This window comes from Rissa tridactyla, chromosome 2 (assembly GCF_028500815.1).
Source record: "Rissa tridactyla isolate bRisTri1 chromosome 2, bRisTri1.patW.cur.20221130, whole genome shotgun sequence".
In the NCBI taxonomy this organism is placed as follows: Eukaryota; Metazoa; Chordata; class Aves; order Charadriiformes; family Laridae; genus Rissa; species Rissa tridactyla.
In genome coordinates this window covers 35618571-35637625 of record NC_071467.1, presented here as the reverse complement: position 1 = coordinate 35637625, position 19055 = coordinate 35618571, and the positions used below count along the sequence as shown (strand labels likewise).

The 19055-nt window shown below is 45.0% G+C and overlaps 1 protein-coding gene across 1 annotated transcript; it reads right to left on the bottom strand.

Moving 5' to 3' along the window:
* Window positions 1–46: 46 nt before the first annotated feature.
* On the bottom strand, window positions 47–10675 carry SBSPON (somatomedin B and thrombospondin type 1 domain containing). The gene is made up of 5 exons (XM_054190282.1): window positions 10444–10675; window positions 2808–3002; window positions 2191–2281; window positions 1222–1398; window positions 47–543 (listed from the first exon to the last, which is right to left on the bottom strand). Exons 1-5 carry the CDS (start codon window positions 10658–10660, stop codon window positions 426–428), a joined length of 798 nt encoding a protein of 265 aa, XP_054046257.1. The 5' UTR covers window positions 10661–10675; the 3' UTR covers window positions 47–425.
* Between the last annotated feature and the right edge of the window lie 8380 nt (window positions 10676–19055).

The window sequence follows — 19055 nt, the reverse complement described above, 5'->3', positions numbered from 1 at the left end:
AAACTGAAATCTGGTTTTGGCTCTCAAACTCATTTTTATTCACCCTTGTTATTTGATGACAGTACCTATTCTGCAACTTGAGAATGGCTGGCTGGCTCCCTACTGAGTAGGAGCAGTGCCTGTGGACATGGCCAGTAAAGAACGAGAACTTCAGGAAAAGCAGCTACTACGGTTAGAAAAATTAGCTCTTTAATTACATAAGAGAAACACGGAAACATGCTTCTAGTGTTCTATCACAAAGATCAGTCTTAGCGTTTTGTATTAAGGCAGAGAGAGTTTCCCAAAATGCTTCTTCCAAAGTTTTGACTCCTTTAAAGTTTGTTTAGGCTCCAGAAAATGAAGCAGAAAGGGGTAGGATTTTTTCGGCTTTGGTGTTAATTTTCTTAATCTTTTTGTTGTTGCTGTTCTAAAGGTCTTTTAAACTTTTATGTAAAAATAAAGCTATGCACAAGGGGACATGAACATTGCTCCAGCTGCCGAATCTTCTTCCAGGTTCCTTGGCACTGAGAGTTGCCAACTGCTTCCCAGTGTAAAATTTTACCTCTGAAATGTGACAATAAATGAGGAATTACAACACTGAAAACTGTATATTTCATGTTACTAGCTTGTCTTGTATAACATGTCAGAAGATTAGATTTGCTCAATAATGTAAGACTTTAATTAGCTCATCTAGCTCTTAAAATGCTTTCTGAAGCGGGCACTATATTCCTAAGTATAGGAAAGTGATTGTACAGGTATTAAGTAGTATGCATATTAATAAATTTATAGATCAAATAAAAATCTGTTCCGAATATTAAATGTCTACTTTCAAAATTACTGCTCTAGAAATGAGGTGTAGAGGTTTGAGAGAGAGGAGTACTGATCCACCATTGCTAAACCTGAAATCAGATTTGGATCATGGCAGGAAATAATGTTTTTAAGCTAAAGTGCCCATAACTGTAAAAAGACCTCTGCACTACAGAAGTTGCATCATCCCTTCACAATAGCAAAAAAGCGTTCAAAGCACTGAACTCTTATGCTGAAATTATCTCACATTTTATCTGGGTTTTAAAAGCAATTTCCATGAGAACTGAAAGGGTAAATCTTTTGAGCTCTACGAGTGATATGAGCTGTTTCATTTTTTAGATATAATAAATGACCTTTTAATGAGACCTTGAGAAGTCTTAACTTCTGTACTGGGTTTTGCTACAGGAGAGACAGCAGAAAAATGGCTTTCTTTACCCATCTGCATTATGGCCATCTCCAGAACAGCGCTGCGTGTCGGTATTCATCGCTGGAGGCTGGCAAGCCACACACACAGTATGTCCTTCTCGTAGGTACTGCATCCATCGAGCGTATGGCCGATTCTCCAAAGCACAGTGGTGTGAAAGTGATTCTGTTTTAAATTCCACACAGTATCTGCTCAGGAGGAAAAGTACTGAATTAGTTATGATACATAAAGCACAAGCTAGGTATACACTTTAAATGCATTTCACAAATACCACCCGTATGATATGTAAGTACAAGTTAGACACCATCATTGCTAACGAGTCTGTTTCTGACCCTAACCTAATTAATGGATTCTTAAAAACATTACACAAACTATTTCTCATTCCATGCCCCAGTCCAGTGCTTTATGTATACTCTCACTTTCTGGTTGTGTCCTATATTCTTAAATTATGTTGAAAAACAGATCTCAGTTACCCATATTTTTTCTTCTGTGCTGCTAAAAGAGAAAATGGAAAAGCGGCTTTAAGAATACCAACAGCCTTTATTGTTCTGGGGAAAGTAGCATAGGGCGAAGCATTATAGACCCAGTAATTTAAACTTCATAACCATCTCTACTGGTAACCAAAGAACATTTTTTACTGCTTGTGTCAGTTCATTTAAAAAAAAGGTCTCTTGGCGCTGACCACATTCAGCCCATTTTGTTCTCAGAGTTACACTTATGGATACACTCATTTAGCATTATTTACTGTTTGCTTTCAAAAGCAGCTATTCCCAGATTTGCTATGACCCCAATGTCTAGTTCAGGACAATTAACAAGTAATAAAAACCAACATCTAGAACATGCAAATGAACTGCAGGACAGAAAAACAGTACAAGCTATAGCTTATTGTTTAATTATTGCAAATTTAATTACTTTTTTCTCTGTAGCCAGCTATTTTCTATTGAACAAGATGACCCACATGCATATGATAAACAGATTACCCAGCTGCTTCTTTGTCTGAAGGCCAGAGAGAAGACGCCGCTCGCCGTTTTCTTTCTTTACCGTATTCAGAGGTAGTTATGAAAGCAGGGACTGAGGAAGAAAGCAGTTACGGTAAGGCAACAAGACCCAGTTGAGTCATATTTCAATTACTGTAACAGTGGGTGAATGAATCAGGAGCCTGTGGATGCTGATGCTGACTGACTTACTGAAAAAGCGATAAAATGCTGGCAACACCAGACCTCAACCCCATTCCCTACAGCTAAGCTCTCTCCTTATTCAGAAGAAATATATCTAGAAATGCATGCCATCTAGTCTGTGAGGAAATAGGATGTACTAGAGTTAATTTGATACTTACTAAGGAGCTTAAATCAAGAAAGAGAAGGAGTGCATGCAGCTAAGCTGTTTACTTAATGGAAATTAAGAAAAGCCCAAGTAGGAAAAAAATATAAGAATAGAATAGAGAGCAATATGACAGAAGAAAGTAAGGTTTTAAATTGTATTTTTAACTCCCTAGCTGCAGATAGATGCTTCTTTTTTTTTTCCTGTTCATTGACATCACTAAAATTTATGAAGGCCCTAATGAGCACAATATACAGATAAAGTGAAGAGAGAATACCATGCTCGTGGCCACAGTCCTTTCCCTGGTAAGTCAGGTATTCCAGGCAGCCAGCCTTCTCCTCTAGAGCAGGACAAGGTTCCCCACCATTTTTAGGTTCCTGCTGTACATAGCGCCTCCGTATCCGCAGATTGGGTTGACACTGCTCTGCACAGCCACTCCAATGACTCCACTCCCCCACAACACATGGAAGAGCTGCAAAGCAGTATGAAAACATTAGCAGTAGTCAAGGCTTCTGTTTTATCCTAACTGCTCTCAAAAGCTTGAGTAATAAGACTGCATCTGTTTGGGTTTTTTTATTTCTTACATACATTTATTTATAGGGTTTTAAATGCTCTTCTAGGAGCTTGAATCTTCAAATTTAACATTCAAACCTGCCTGCAGTGCTCGGCTCCCTGTTCCATCCCTTGTCCAGAGAGAAAGAACTCCCCATTGAAACCTTTCACTACAGCTGTGGGGTTCTTCAGTACCCGCTTCTGAAGCACATGGCATCAGCCCCGCCGGAGATCAGCTCATGGATTATTTAGACCAGTGAGTGGTCTGACCTACCTTGGCAGTTCCTACACCACCAGATTTTGTTATAAGGCTGGAACATAAAGCAGCAGAATTCAGGAAGCCTTTCTGCCCTCTTGATTCCCCTCAGATTGATTTCTAACCCCTTTTCCTCAAAACTGAAATCAATTCCACTGCCACAGCTTTGTTGCCCTGTTTTAACACAGGGTGTCCTGCTCCACAGGCCTTGCTGCAAAGACAATTTTTGGTAATAATTTTGGTTTTCTTTAGTCTCAGAACAATGCAGGGATATGTGTAGAGTTCTGTTTCTGTGTCTGTATAGATATAGATATAGATAGATATCTATATCTATATAGATATAGATAGAGCTTTACAACAATACAGATATTTAAATGTACTAAATAGAATGTGTAAAAATGTGATTTTAAGGCCCTCTTTTGCTCATTCCCAACTATAGAATAGTCCATTGGATATTTGAATTTTAGTTCTCATGGTTCACAAACTTCCTCCGAACTTGACCAAAACATTATGGGGAAGACAGTGCCGTTATTTCGAAAGTAAACCTTGAATCATAAGAAACTGCATTTCCCTCAGGCAGAGCATCAATAGTACAGGTGCCATACACTTGTACCTTTGGTCTCTCTTAACCCAGCCTAATGGTCAAAGCTATAAAGAACTTCTCTCTTCATCTGTTAAATTCACCTGTATTAGGTGAGGTCTCTAAAGGTCTCAGATGAAGAAAAACGCTTTGTTTTGTATTCTGCGGTATTTTTCTGTCAACTGTTGAAACCTTTAGCCCAGTTTATGGCCTTTGGCACCTTTTTGGTTAAATAACATGCAGGTTCTTTAGAAAAAAAAAATCATCATATTATGTAGAGAACGAGCCCTTATTTCATGTTTGTCACTTTTGACACCTTTCCAGGAGAGATGTAAATGATAGACTAAGCATCTCTTAGCTTCAGTATTGTCTTGCAGCTTAGGAATGCTCAGATCTATCATATCTGTTATCCACTAGCCATTTCCTTCTTTTTTTATTCTCTGCAGTGCATCTAATAATGATGGCATGCTCCTTCTAGTTCTCATTTCTATTAAGCATGATATGCATTTTTCTGATCTATAATTCTCCCTTCTCTTGCATTTCTCATTTATATTCTGGCAAAACAGTAGCTCTGTGTCGGCCTTGCCAATGTGAGCGTGGGCAACATGCCAGATATCTTCCAGGTGGATACAAATAATCTACTCTGGAAGAAAAGGTTTTGCAGCCTGATTCCTGGAATCTGGAAACAGGTGATAGACACATTATTCCTGAGTAAGAAGCTACCTAACACACAAGCCTTCACTTTATTTTTCCATTAACACAGTACACAACAGTAAAAAGCACACAGCCGTTTCACGTTTCCATGGAAGTGAACTTTCCTTAGCCTTATCTCTGGGAACACCAAGCCCCAGGTTTTGAAAACTGTGTGGCCTAACAATTTCACTTTTAGCAGTCCAAATGAATACTACAGCTCTTCAAACCTGTACCAAGTGCTGACCCCTGAGGGGCTGGATGGGGATGATCTCCACGTGCTCCCTGATGGAACAAAGACAACCCCTCCAACGAGGAACTTCAAGTCTATACAGCCTCGGCAGGCAGAGCAGTGAAAGAACAGGTAAGAAAAATGTCTCGCACACGGGCACCCATCAAGAGGAAGAATCCTCTGAGGATAAGCAGTCATTTCCCTACACAAGTAGTCCTCAACCTGTGGCCTATGTGAGGACATTTAATCCCATCAGTGGTCCATTCCCAGTAGCCTCTTTTCCCGGAAGCCACCTGGTAGGTGCTCCAGGTGGAGCAGCAGCATTCCTCCAGGCTGCTTCTCCTCTCATCAGTGTGTGTGTCCAGAGGGAATGTCCTCTGCCGGGACAGCAGTGGCTGTACCAGCTTTCCTGTGCGTGCACGGTGTGCTGCTGGGCAAGCGGGGAACGGCCGGGTCTCCAGCTTTCCTCGACTGTGAAATGAGACAAGTAGTCACAACGCTGCAGCACTATGTACCGCTCCATGCTGCTTTCCCTAATATCATTAGCTGCTTTTTGTCCTCTGATGGGCTTGCTTTTTCAATAAAGCTATAAATAATGTCATGTAATTGAAATACTAGCACATAGTGTCTTATAAAAACCTAAAGGTGCCTATGTTAATATTAGATTTCTTATTGATATGCAAATTCCCCAGTTCTTCAAAGAGCAGCCCGGGGCGTTGGGCCACCAGTTGCCCATCCTGCTTAACCATTAGCATTCTCTGGCATTTTCTTCTGCTTACTGATAAACACCTTCCCAGACAGCTCCTGGGTATGATTTGTAGAACAGCCCTGGAAAATAACTTGGAAAAAAGCATGTGACTCCCTTTGCCACATGCAGACACCACCAGGCACAGACACATCCAGGTACCCCAAGAGACATGATGTGGTCTCTGGGGCTGTAAAGGCACCACTCTGACATGTTACAGCAAAAACTTCAGGCATTTGTTTCAAGCATTTTGAACTAGAAAAAAAGAAAACCAGTGATAGTAAAAATGTCTTAGACCATGCCATGGGATAGCCAGGACAAGTGCTAAACGTAGTATGGACATCACAATCTTTCTCACTTGGCTGGAGAGACAGAAAACAGTCCTTGGCCCTACTTTATTTAATAATACTTGCATAGATTTCAATGTCTGATCACACATCTTAATTCTACCTACAGTACCCAAAGGACAGTAAGTGTCATCTAGCCCAGTTTCCTTATCTGTTGACTATTTTCCAAGCTGGCTGTATGAATGACCTACAGAAATAAAAATTTCCACATAAATTAAATCCCTTATTAGGACCTTGACATGCAGATAAGATGAGGTCTAGCATCATGAGACATGAAACAGCGATCGATGTGTGCTCACAGCCCAGAAGGTCAACCATATCCTGGGTTGCGTCAAAAGCAGCACGGACAGCAGGTAGAGGTGATTCTGCCCCTCTACTCCGCTCTTGTGAGACCCCACCTGGAGTACTGTGTCCAGCTCTGGAGTCCTCAGCACAAGGACATGGACCTATTGGAGCGAGTCCAGAGGAGGGCCATGAAGATGATCAGAGGGCTGGAACACCTCCGCTATGAGGACAGGCTGAGAGAGTTGGGGTTGTTCAGCCTGGAGAACAGAAAGCTCTGGGGAGACGTCATGGCGGCCTTCCAGTACATAAAGGGGGCCTACAAGAAAGCTGGGAAGGGACTTTTTATCAGGGAGTGTAGTGATAGGACAGGGGTATAACAGTTTTAAACTGAAAGAGGGGAGATTTAGATTAGATATTAGGAAGAAATTCTCTACTGTGAGGGTGGAGAGACACTAGAACAGGTTGCCCAGAGAGGTGGTAGGTGCCCAATGGGGCTTTGAGCAATCTGGTCTAGTGGAAGGTGTCCATGCCCATGGCAGGGGGGTTGATGGTCTAGATAGTCTTTAAGGTCCCTTCCAACTCTAACTATTCTATGATTCTGTGATCACATTTTCCACGCAGAAAATTTCCCAAGGGACTGAGCAGCTGCATAACAAATAAAGCGATGATTTCACATCTTAATGGAATTAAACCAAGTTGACAGTTAAATATTGGTCGTCTGCAGCAAGACATGGCAATTTTATGGTCATCAAGATTTAGAACAAGAAGTATGAATTGCCTTAGTCATGTGGAATAATAAGAATATTGGGTTGCTAGAATGGAATTTAGCCAGTGGGATAATAACATCGCTCTTGCAGTCAGTACCCAGCAACTATTAAGGGACAGTACATCAGTTTTGTGCCTCATTGGAAAGATGTCAAATTCCCCAGTGTGACAGAGAATGGGTCCCAGAGCTGACATAAAAGGAATGGTGCCATCTCTTGAAATACAAAAAGAAGTACCAGGGACCCATAACTACATCTTCATGGTCTCTGTCTACGTTACTGTTGGTTCAGCTTAGTTAACTCAATGGTGGAAGATGACAACGCACTGAAACAATGAGAAGGATGCAAGCCAAAGGAATCTGCAGGACAGGATTTGTGCTCAGGTACCTACCAAAATGTGGAAGCTCATGAGACATTTGGAAGTTCAAAAATACACAGCAAGATCACATTACTAGCCTATGAAACAAAGCTTGAGTGGTCAGGACTTTTGTTTTTTTCCATTTACAACACTGTGAATCACAGACTACTTTTTTCTGAGTCACACTCCGTTTATTTTTTTTCCTATCTCTGGAAAAAAGAGGCTTACAGTATCTTCACTGAATCACTGCATAACATATGCTGTAATGTATAAGGATCTGTGGATTTTGTCAGGGTAGCCGCTTCCATTCAAATGACGAGGTCATCCCTTTTTCAGACTTTCACATCATACAGCAGTTCCTATTTAAAATGCTCTCTATGTACAAAAATATTCTTTCTTCATTGTTAGAACTATAAGGAAATTTATTTAAAAACCCTCGGACATAGGTTCAGCAGCCCATGGACTTCTGCTCAGCCATCTATTTATAAAGTACCAGACCTACTACTACTTTCAGGCACGACAGAATTTAACCATGGCTTGGCAATTCTAGGACACCCCTCCTTTTAGTGGTTTCCATTATTTTGGAGCATTGTTTCTGTATTATTCCTAACACATTTCTTGAATACATATACTTGAGGCACTTTACACTTTCCCCAAATACTTTGTCCTGTTAAATATTTGCAAAAGGATTAAATGTCCTTGCAGCAGGTGCTGAAATCATGAGTGGCGAACAGGCTGGCAAACAAGCTGCAGCACAAGAACCATTGGTCACCTTTCCTCACATTCCTGTTTTAAATTTTTTGAACTCTATATCCAAAACAGTATTTCGGAGTCAACTATGCCAGTAATCACCCTTGCTGTCATTAAGCACATGGATAGAATTTAGAAACACTCAATGGTGAGACCACCTCAGCATCCAACGGGAACAAAACCAACTTTGAAATTTCCAGCTTAGCTGATATGAACTCCCACTGGAACCGTTTGGAATTTCTGTCTATACAAAACATAACTTACCAGCTGCTTGCAATAGAAAGTGTATATGATCATTTGCCTTCAAAAGGATGACTTCTTGTGATCAGTTTTGTAGTTTTGGGATGTACGAGTTCTAGGTCCATCTGGCCAGACTGCCAAAATCCTGTCCTCCCATGCTACACCCATGCGAAGCGCCCTGCTCCCTGTGCTTGCACCAGCATCGGTGCTCTCACAACCGGGCAGCAGGGCAGTGCATGGAGCCAAGCCAGCCAGGAACGGGCAATAGGGAAAACAGAAATAGTTTTATGCGGGTTTAGCTCCCTGAACTGGGCCACCAGAGACTGTCAAATTCCAGCTCCAGTGCAGTAGAGAGAAAGAGACGGAGAGGCTTCACTGGGACTCCATCTTTCTGTCTGGATCCAGAGCACCCACTGGCCAAAGAGACAGCACAAACGTATCATGCCTTTTGAGACAACCACTTGAGACAAAAGATACCATCTTGATAAAAATAAGGCATCATCAGGTGCCAGAAGTCATGGTAAGAAAAGTGTCTAAACTAGCACTTTCTGACCACAACTTTGAGCTTCTCTTTGAACAGCATAGAAATTTTTATCAGATTACAGCTCCATTTAATGCTAGCACTACACACCTTCATTAGCTCTCTCCTATTATACTTGACTATTAAATGTCATTTGATTTACTCAAAAGATGCAATATGCTATGCCTGTATGACAAGCAAGCATCTTGTCAGTTCTCCCCCAACTGATTTTCCTGAATGAAAGAGCAGTGTGTTAAAAAAATGCTAATTTTAAAGGTGCTACCTTCTGTCAGACCTCGTGGCACGCATTTTTTTTTTCCCTGCTGTTATTCTGGAAAGATTATTTAGCGATGAGAGAACTGACCGTGTTTCCTCTGGAGACCTAGGGTCAGAGTTCCGCTCTGCGGGGTCTTTCTGTGCAGCTTTCCATCACCTCGGACGGGTCTACACCGTCCGACAGTCGTATCCCCCTCCCTTCCCAAACCAGGCAGACGCAAGCCAACTTGGGTCCCGAAGCTATGTGGCTATGTCAGCACAGCACTGAGCCTGCTAAATACACCCTAATTAGCAGCACTGTGCAGCAGAGACTCATGACTGGCTGCAGGCTGGCGTGCGCCCAGCCGGCTGGGGAGAGCCTTTAGGCTGTCTGAGTACTGGTGCTGCACCTGTAAAGGGAGGGCAGCGTCCCGCACCGCAGACAGACGGAGGGAGGACAAATCGTGAAGTCTGTGAAGGGTAGAAATACCACGGAAAGAGAGGGTGTAAATAGCTCCAAGGCTGCTGGGTCCAGCTCGGTAGAACTCGGTGACTTTCCTCTCCTTGTCACTGCTCCCCTGGGAGCCAGGCCTTCCTCCCCCAGCCTGGCAGAGGACCCTCTCCCTCATTCCCCCACGCTTATTTCCAAGTCTTTGCCCTGACAGTGGATCTTTGATGATTCCTGCCCCTAGAAACGAGGACAAAACCTCACCCTGGGTTTTCCCCCAATTATTTCCTTGATAATTGTTCGGTAAGAGATGAGGAAGCAGCTCAGAGACAGAGACGGTGCTAAATGAATCTCCCTGTTGTCTCTGTAATCCCACATCCCCACTCTAATCGATGTGTATTTGGGAGAAGTGTGAGTGAAAAGCAAGCAACATCGCATTTTAGAGGGAAAATAAACGTCGGAAAGGCAAACCCTGGGCTGATCCAGAAACCTTCCAACTGTCTAGGATGGGAAAAGCCTCTCTTCCCACTCCTGTGCCTGCCGCTCCCCTCACACAGCCCCAGCCTGGTCCCTGTTCATGCCCCTGACCAGGTGAGACTGGGACCAATTTGTCCTTGCAGAGCCCCCTCACAGCCGAGACCCTTATCCCAAACCCCATCCCCAAACCCCAGGAAAACCTCCACCCCGCAAAGCACCCACAAGCCAACGGCTAATTACACCTGGAGAAAGGGAAAAAGGGGGTGCCCGGGGGATCCCCGCTCAGCCTTGCCCGCCCCCCCCCCCCCCTAAAAATCCTCCCCCTCGGAGGGCTCGCTCCGGGCTGCGGACCACCCCGATCCCCCCCAACCCGGGACGGGGGGACGGGACGGGGCGGGGGGCGGACGCACCTACCCGGGCACGCCTGGCTGTGGTCGTGGCAGCAGTCCCCGGCTCGCCGGCACCCTCCGTCGCAGTAGCAGGTCCCGTAGCCCCCTCCCTCCCTCCATCCCTCGCCGACACAAGCGGCGTCCCGACCCTCGCAGCACTTTCCCGAGCAGCTCCCCCCGGCCCCGCTGCCGGCCCACAGCAGCCCCAGCCACAGCGCTCCCGACAGAGCCCCGCCGCCCATCACCCTGCCGCCCCGACGGCAGGATCCCCCCACCGTTACGAGCTCCGGACGCCACCGGCACCCGGCGGAGCGGGGCGGGCTCGGCGGGCAGGCAGCGGGGGCGGAGGGGGGGGCGGCCGGCGCGGTCCTGCCCGGCCCTGCCCGGCCCTCCCTGCCCGAACGGGCAGGGAGGGCCGGGCAGGGCCGGGCAGGACCGCGCCGGCCGCCCACACAGCCATGTAATGATGTCCCGCACGGCAGTGACCTGCACAGCCATGTCCCACACAGCCATAGCCCACACTGCAGGAACCCGCACAGTGGTGACCCGCAATGCCCCTCACAGCAGTGTCTCCCACAGTTGATGTCCCTCACAGCAACGTCCCACATGGTGGTGACCCTCACAGCAATGTTCCACGTGGCGATGACCCACAAAGTCCCCCACAGCAGCGTCTCCCACAGTTGATGTCCCTCACAGAAACATCCCACGTGGTGGTGACCCTCACAGCAATGTCCCACGTGGTGAGGGCCCACAGTGCCCCCCACCGCAGTGCCTCCCACAGTTGATGTCCCTCACAGCAACGTCCCACATGGTGGTGACCCTCACAGCAACGTCCCGCATGATGAAGACCCACAACATCCCCCACAACAGTGTCTCCCATAGTTGATGTCCCTCACAGTCACATCCCACATGGGGATGACCCACAGTGTCCCCCACAGAAGTGTCTCCCACAGTGATGTCCCTCACAGCAACATCCCACATGGTGAATACCCACAATGTCCCCCACAGAAGTGTCTCCCCCAGCGATGTCCTTCACCGCAATGTCCCACATGGTGATGATCCTCACAGCAACATCCCACATGGTGAAGACCCACAATGCCCCCCACAGCAGTGTCTTCCACAGTTGATATCCCTCACAGAAACGTCCCACATGGTGAAGACCTACAACATCCCCCACAACAGTGTCTCCTACAGTTGATGTTCCTCACAGAAATGTCCCACATGGTGAAGACCCACAATGCCCTCCCACAGCAGTGTCTCCCACAGTGATGTCTCTCACAGCAGTGCCCCACATGGTGGTGACCCTCACAGCAACGTCCCACGTGGTGAAGACCAACAATGTCCCCCAGAGCAGTGTCTCCCACAGTGATGTCCCTCACAGCAATGTCCCACATAGTAATGATCCTCACAGAAATGTCCCACGTGGTGATGACCCCCAGTGTCCCCCAGAGCAGTATCTCCCACAGTGATGACACTCACAGCAATGTCCCACATGGTGATGACACGCAATGTCCCACACAGCAGTGTCCCACACTCCAGTAACCCTCCTACACAACGATGTTCTGCACAGCCACGTCCCATGTAGTGGTGAGCCACAGAACAATGTCCTGCACAGCAGTGTCATACAGCCATGTCCTTCACAGTGGTGGCCCTCCCAGGACTGACCTACATGGCAATGTCTCACCCAGAGGTGCCCTGCACAACAGTGACCCACACAGCTGTGAAATGCACAGCTGTACCCTGACTCATGTAGCAGTGACGCACACAGCTGTCCCAGAGCGTCCCCATCCACCTCCACACAGCCCAGCCGGTGGGGACGCCCTGGGGCCACCGGATGTGGTTTATTGGTACAGGCACTTTCTCATTTCAGGGCACATCCCACACAGCCAGGAGCATTTGCTTATGTTATGTTTTTCATTTTCTTTCTTCTTTTTTTTTTTTTTAAAAGCTCAGTTTCCAGAACAAACAAAAGAAGCTGTACTCGCAGGTGCACAAGGAAAGTGTGATGGATCTCTAAGTAATTTCCTAAAACACGAAGATTTGGATTCTGGTTTTCAGTTATCTCCAGTGCTAAGAGGTTTTCAGGATTAATGGGACCTGACTGTTTTAGCCAAAAAATTAAAACCCAAAAGTAAGTAGTGAGGTGACTGCGAAAATATGTTAGTTTTGCCCTCTTCAATTTGCAGACAGTTAGCGACTAAGGCAAGAGACATCTGGTCTCCCAAAGCTGCCTACAGATGGGAGGTAACAGTCTATTACATTATCTCCTGCATGTGGGTACTTGGACCCCCTGAGACAGCTTGGGCCAGCCAGAGTTTAATTTCTTCTAGACATCACAACGTTGCTGTTAAAATGTTGTTTAAATCCCCGAGGACTGGCTCTGTGCTTGTTATCCAGCGTGCCACTAATGAACTCACTGGCGTCTTGCCAGCCTAAAACTTGAACCCGTGAACAGCGAACGTCGGGGGAGCTCCTGCGGTGGCTGGGAGGAGAACCAGACTTGCAGCCTGCCTCGGTAAAGGGCGGAGTGAGAGCAGGAATGCCTCTTCATGTTTTCCTTTCCTTTATTGGATTCCTGTAGATCACCTGAAGGGCATCCTATCAGCAAACCAATGTAGAAACCACCTTTATAAGCAGGTACATCTTGTGCAGATGACTTACACTGAAGGGATAAATCAGTAAAACTTGGACGAGTTTGGAACAGGTTAAAGAGTGGCTTCCTCTTAGTGGATATGTTTACAGAAAACCAAGAAACAACGTTTGCAATGGTCTAGTGAAAGAAAGCAGAATACAAATGAAAAATGTTAGAATTTCTACTAGATGCAGATTCTTCAGAGCAACCAGAAAAAGGAATCTTAATTAAAGGAGAGAGCAAGCTCACGCAGTTCGTTCCAGCAAATACTTTGGTTTTCCCCTTTTAGCTTAGTTCCTTGCTATCAGGGTGAGCGCAAGGTAACTTGTGGGTAAGAAGGACAAAGAAACACAGGGACGTGTTCTCAGGCAATTAAGCAGCATTGAAACCCTTACAGCCAATTCCAGCAAAATAGGCAGAGATTTCTTTATAGTTTGACATGAGATTGTCCACAGAAAGTAGGTGTTGCTCATGCCCTGTGATTGGTTGTCTTTCTGTCATGCAGTTAACTTTGCCTACAAGGAAAAGCAGTTTGGGGCAGGGCTGGTGTAAAGGGGATGTGTAGGTAAGCGTAGGGAACGGGCAGAGCCCTTGCTCTGTCTTTCTCATAAGCCACAGGAGCATTGCACGGAGCAGAAGCCATCAGTCACTTGTTCCATACGTGTCCTTGGTGCCGAAATACTTCTTAATCCCAGAGGTGAGGAGAAATCTCTGTATTGTAATCCTCTCAAAAGCAGGTGTTGCCATTAGCTATGAGATTTTGAAAACCAAGGTCTAGCTCAAGTTACTGTCCATTCTTTGTACATTTCTGCCCTGTTTTAGCTTTTGGTACTCAAAACTCCAATTCCCAAACTAAAAACTAACTGCAGTATTATATGATAAGAGGGGGAAAAAAAAGCAAGACTGTGAAAACATGTTTTTCAACTAATTTCTCTAACATGTAAATGGTTCCAATGCATCTTGTTCCATTGTTTTCTTATTTCCAACCAAAGTGTCCCCATTGCCTTACATGGAGCTCTACTTGGTTTATAATACCACAAAGGCAAAACTGAACCAGATGAGCTCCAACAGTAAATTAGAAAGAGAACTACTTTCCGTTATTTACCATGCCTACCAATTCTATTATTTACCATGGTTATTTATGCTCTCTCTGTATAAACCACATAAAGCAGAGCCAAACTCTTACTCTCTGTCTATTCCTATGGTCTACCCATAGTATTAAGCAGAAGACTGAAAACACCTGCAACTGGGAAAAGCTTCAGTCTGGCAGCAAAAATATATGTTTGCTAGTAAAATACCTCTCTCTTATTTTTCAAGTTTAATTCACTGCTGCAGTGACTTTGAGGACCTGATACAAGGACTATTCAATTCAACTTCAAAGTCTTTTTCAAATACATTATCCGTCAGCCCGCAGCATTCCAGATGCCCACACCTCCTCACGTGCAAACTCTCTGGAAGGTCCTAACTTGCACAAATAGAGCTCATTTTTCTTTGCTGCTAGGAGGTTAATCCGGTGGCAACAAAATGAGAAGACTTCAAAGATCCTGCAGGGCATTTCTTTTTCTCTTAGACCCATGTTTGCACACAGCTCTATTTATTTTACAGAAATACCCTTCCGAAAGTAACCTGCTTACACATTTTATATTGAGACAACACGGTGACTGATGTGACTACAAAGGCTCTGGGCTGCCTCCATCCTGCTCCTCAGGGTCACGCTTCCTGGGAGTACCACAGTCAGCTACAACTTGAATCAGTCCTAAGAGGCCTTTGTTCCCCTTGTTCTGAAAAAGTAGGCTTTCTCCTGATAAGAAGTAATCTGCTAAGGTGAATTACCAAATCGTGGTGTTTGCTAGGGTAGCTGCCAGCTTAAAGCAACAGCAGCATTTTGTGTGTAAGAAAAACGAGGAGTAATTTGTCTTCGCTAATGATCAGCCTGTATAAGAACCCAGTAGATGATGCATAAAAGAAGTTTTCTATAGTTTCGTAGCCCGTGCTGTTATTCAGAAAGCACAATGCTGTTGCGATGGCTGGCTTGAGCCATTCTACATCGAATGGCTCGTAAGATGGCACGCTGAGTACCGGGCTGTATTGGAGGGAGGTCATTTGCCGTGCAAACAGCCTTCCCCTTGCGCCCGCCCTGCCCTGGCCCTCCGTCGGGCAGAACCCTGCCGTGGGGACACATGGGCTGCTGCGTCTCGATTACAACCACTGATTTTGGCTGGGGTTGGTAACAATGCGTGAAATTGCTTGAATTCTAGAGGTTAGTGGGAATATAGCGGACCTGTCTATCAGGATATTTTTAGCTGATTTTTAAAGGCCTTCACCTTCCCTGTAAGTCACTGAAGAAGTGCCCAAGTATTGAGATGAACACAGAGCTGCTGTTGGGCTTCCGTGCAAAAAAAGTCAGGCAAACCTATATGTCCAGCCTAAGTGGATCAGGGCATGAAAGCATCCTTTTCCTTTTTTTTTTTTTTTCCCTGAGTTTTTTTTTTTTTTACAGGTTCAGGGAGGTGAACTGAAATGAAACACCTGAGACAGCACGAGGAAGGGGAGGTAGCCCAGGGCAGGGTGGGCAGAGGGCAGCAGTACTGCCGCCACCAGCAGCAACTAAAGATGAGACTGGCTCAGCTGGTGCACGTGGTAGAACATTCCCCATACTCTATCAGGCTACAACTACATCTTCTGTCTGAATAAACAGCCTATGGCTTCTGGAATAATAGTATCACAGTCATAAGTACATTTTTGTGTGTTAGTTCTTACTTTATCTTAATTCTAAATGCTGCTATAACCTGGAATTGTCATCGTGATGTCATTCCAATTTTCATTTGTCTTAGTGCTGTTGGGAACAATATTCTCCAGAGATCACTCACCAGGGAGCGTGCTGGTGTACCTGGCTGCGTTTGAAGAAGGGCATTTGCAGCACAACCAGTGATGCATAAACTGGTGAGTTTTCTAATTCCTGGTCCCATAAAGTCAGCCTGTTATTCAGACAACCTGCCCTGGTTCTCCAGGCCAAATAGGACACTTGTGCTTTCAAAGGCTTTACTCAGATGAGAAGGCGTCTATTCACGATGTGTGAGGAACACAATCCACTTGACTCCTCTTTGTCAGCCGTCTTTTTACAGTGTTTACCAGGTAGTTTTACTTTTTAAAAACACATGATCAGCCAGAGTAAGAGAAGGTGGCAGTTTAACATAAGCACTTTCCAAAGCAGAACCGCGTCTAGTAAAATAAGCATCCCAGGATATTTTTCCACATACTTCCCTGTTTCTCCTGCTTTTGGGTTATTTTGTTTGGTAGTCACAGACCCCCTCTTTTCTGTAATCATGACTAAATCAATTACTTCCCTTCCTGATGGAGGAATCATTATTACCATTTTAAAGGTAGGAGAAAACGATACTGAGAGATTAGGGCCCCTATCCAGCAAAACACTTAAGCACTTGCATAACCCGAGGCACATAATAACCCTGCTGTAGGACTGCTCACTTGTTCCAAGTTACGCAATCTTGGGGGATTTACTGAACCGGGGCCTCCTGGTGTGCCCGAGGGCTCCCCGAGACCCGGGTCCCTCACTCCCAGCTGCACGTCGCAGCCACCAGCCTCTCCTCCTCGCGCGGCCCCACAGCATCCACACTGTCCTGCCATATTTAGAGCAAACATTAGCCCTGATTTAGGCCCAGTCAGCTCCTTTTTCATCAGGATATAAAAGATGAATGGCTTATCCTCAAATTTGTTACTTAAATTCATGCAAAAAGTGGCTAGGACTGTTTATTTCTCATTAATTCCGGATCAGATTTGCCCTGCTGTTTTAAACTAACCGGTATTGGCACAGCCCAAAAACTCAACCCATTTATTTCTTTCTCAGTTGCCGCATCCAGTAGCAAAGATTCAGCGTCTTGGAGTCAGTGGACGATTTTGGCGATGGCGCGTTTTGCAGAGCAGACCGCCGCTCCCCCTCCTGCAGCTGATGAGCACGCTCTGCTAGCAGGAATAAACACACTTTTTTTTTGTCAATGAAGAACGCAGGAATAACAATGAGTTTATGAAATTAGGGCACTGAACTGTTGAGAAAGAGAGCCATTTTTCTGACCATAATCCCACTTTTAAAAACCTCTGCCAATCTTTCCACTGCTCTGATGAAAAGGTAGATTTTGCTGACTTGAATAATTTCAAAGTAAATGATGACTCTGGTGTACACTGGCTGGCAGAGGAAACTGTTTATATAATTCTGGCTTGCTAATAACCCTCTTCATAGCTAGAAATGGTGCCAGGGAAGCTGCTGGCTATATAAAAATGCTTTCCCATTTCCTTGTCTTTATTGTTTTCTGTCACAGCTTGTTTTCTTTTTAATTAGTACGTGAACTATTTTTAGTGTCTGTAGACAAAAAATGTATTGTTCGGGCTAAAATGAGGCCAGGTACCATGAAAATGCATTCAGGGAAAAACATTTGGAGCCAGAGTTTGTCTTTGGCTATGTGCAGTGAAAGTTTGCGTGCTGAGTCCAATTAGTTACAGCCATGTCACTTCACGAAAGTGAGTGTAATTGTGTCAGGGTGGATTTGGCTCACAGGCTGCAGAGAAATATTCTGAACCGCACACAGCATCAGCATCTAGAATATTCTGAATTATTTCGTCCATCCAAATTCCATGCATATCTTGCTGTTTAAAAGCAGAACAGCGAACAAAGCTTTTCAGTCAGAAGATGGACTTGGGCAAATGTGATTTTTGATAAGGCACCTCTTTGTAAGTCATCTAACCAACTCTAAGAGACCTTAGAATCCCTGCATTGTAGGCTGACCTGAGTTGTACCCATGGGTGTACACACGTGCGTGCACCATGCAGGTAAAGGTGCAGCAAGATTTTGTGAGCCTGCAGTCCGAAGGAAATAGAAAAAGCTTTTCCGTATGTAACAGTCTTAGCCAAGAGGCAAGACGTGGAGCCCTGTGCTATCAGTTTCCTGCAGAATTTCAACTCATGCTCAGAGTCTTGATCTTTTTCTTCACGGTTGCCCGAAGCCCAGTCCCACACTATGTCACTACCCTAGTCAACCATTAAATTCCTCTAATGCGATGAGGGCTCCATTACCAGGGAGAGCTTATCATCTGTGTGGAAGTTGTATCCATAATGGGAATCTGTGGAGGAATCCACCAGAAATGAAGAGCTCTCCCAAAAAAACAAGCACCTTCTGTACACTGGGTACTACCACATTCTTTGATACTACCTAAATAAAAAAATTAAAAAAAGGATGTTTACCAAAAAAGACCCCAAAGTCTATCAAAATAAGTCACTTCAATGTACAGACTTTCCTAACTAAAAAAAAAAAAAAAATTAGTCATATTGTTGAACACACTTGTTAGAAAGGCAATGAAACTGGTGAGGGGTCTGGAGAACAAGTCTTATGAGGAGCAGCTGAGGGAACTGGGGTTGTTCAGCCTGGAGAAAAGGAGGCTGAGGGGAGACCTTATCGCGCTCTACAGCTACCTGAGAGGAGGTTGTAGCCAGGTGGGGGGGCGATCTCTTCTCCCAAGTAACAAGCCACAAGAGGAAATGGCCTCAAGTTGCACCAGGGGAGGTTTAGATTGGATATCAGGAAAAATTTGTTCACTGAAAGAGTTGTCAAGCGTTGAAACGGGCTGTCCAGTGCCTGGGTCACCCTCCCTAGAGGTATTTAAAGACATGTAGATGTGATGCTGGGGGACATGGTTTAGAGGTGGACTTGGCAGTGCTAGGTTAACGGTTGGATTTGATGAGCTTAAAGGTTGTTTCCAACCTAGACGATTCTATGATTCTATGTTTATCCAATACTATGGCGACCAGAAAAGCAAGACTTGTCACTTTTAGGATTAGTCTGAGCTGTATATATGAAATGGGTCCTGATACTATTTTCAGTAAAAGAAACCAAGTATTTCAGAAAGAAAGAAAAAAATATTATCTCCAGTCATCTGTATTCTGTGCAGTGCAGGCTTCTAACACTTCACTAGATAATTCCCATGCAGAGGCAGATG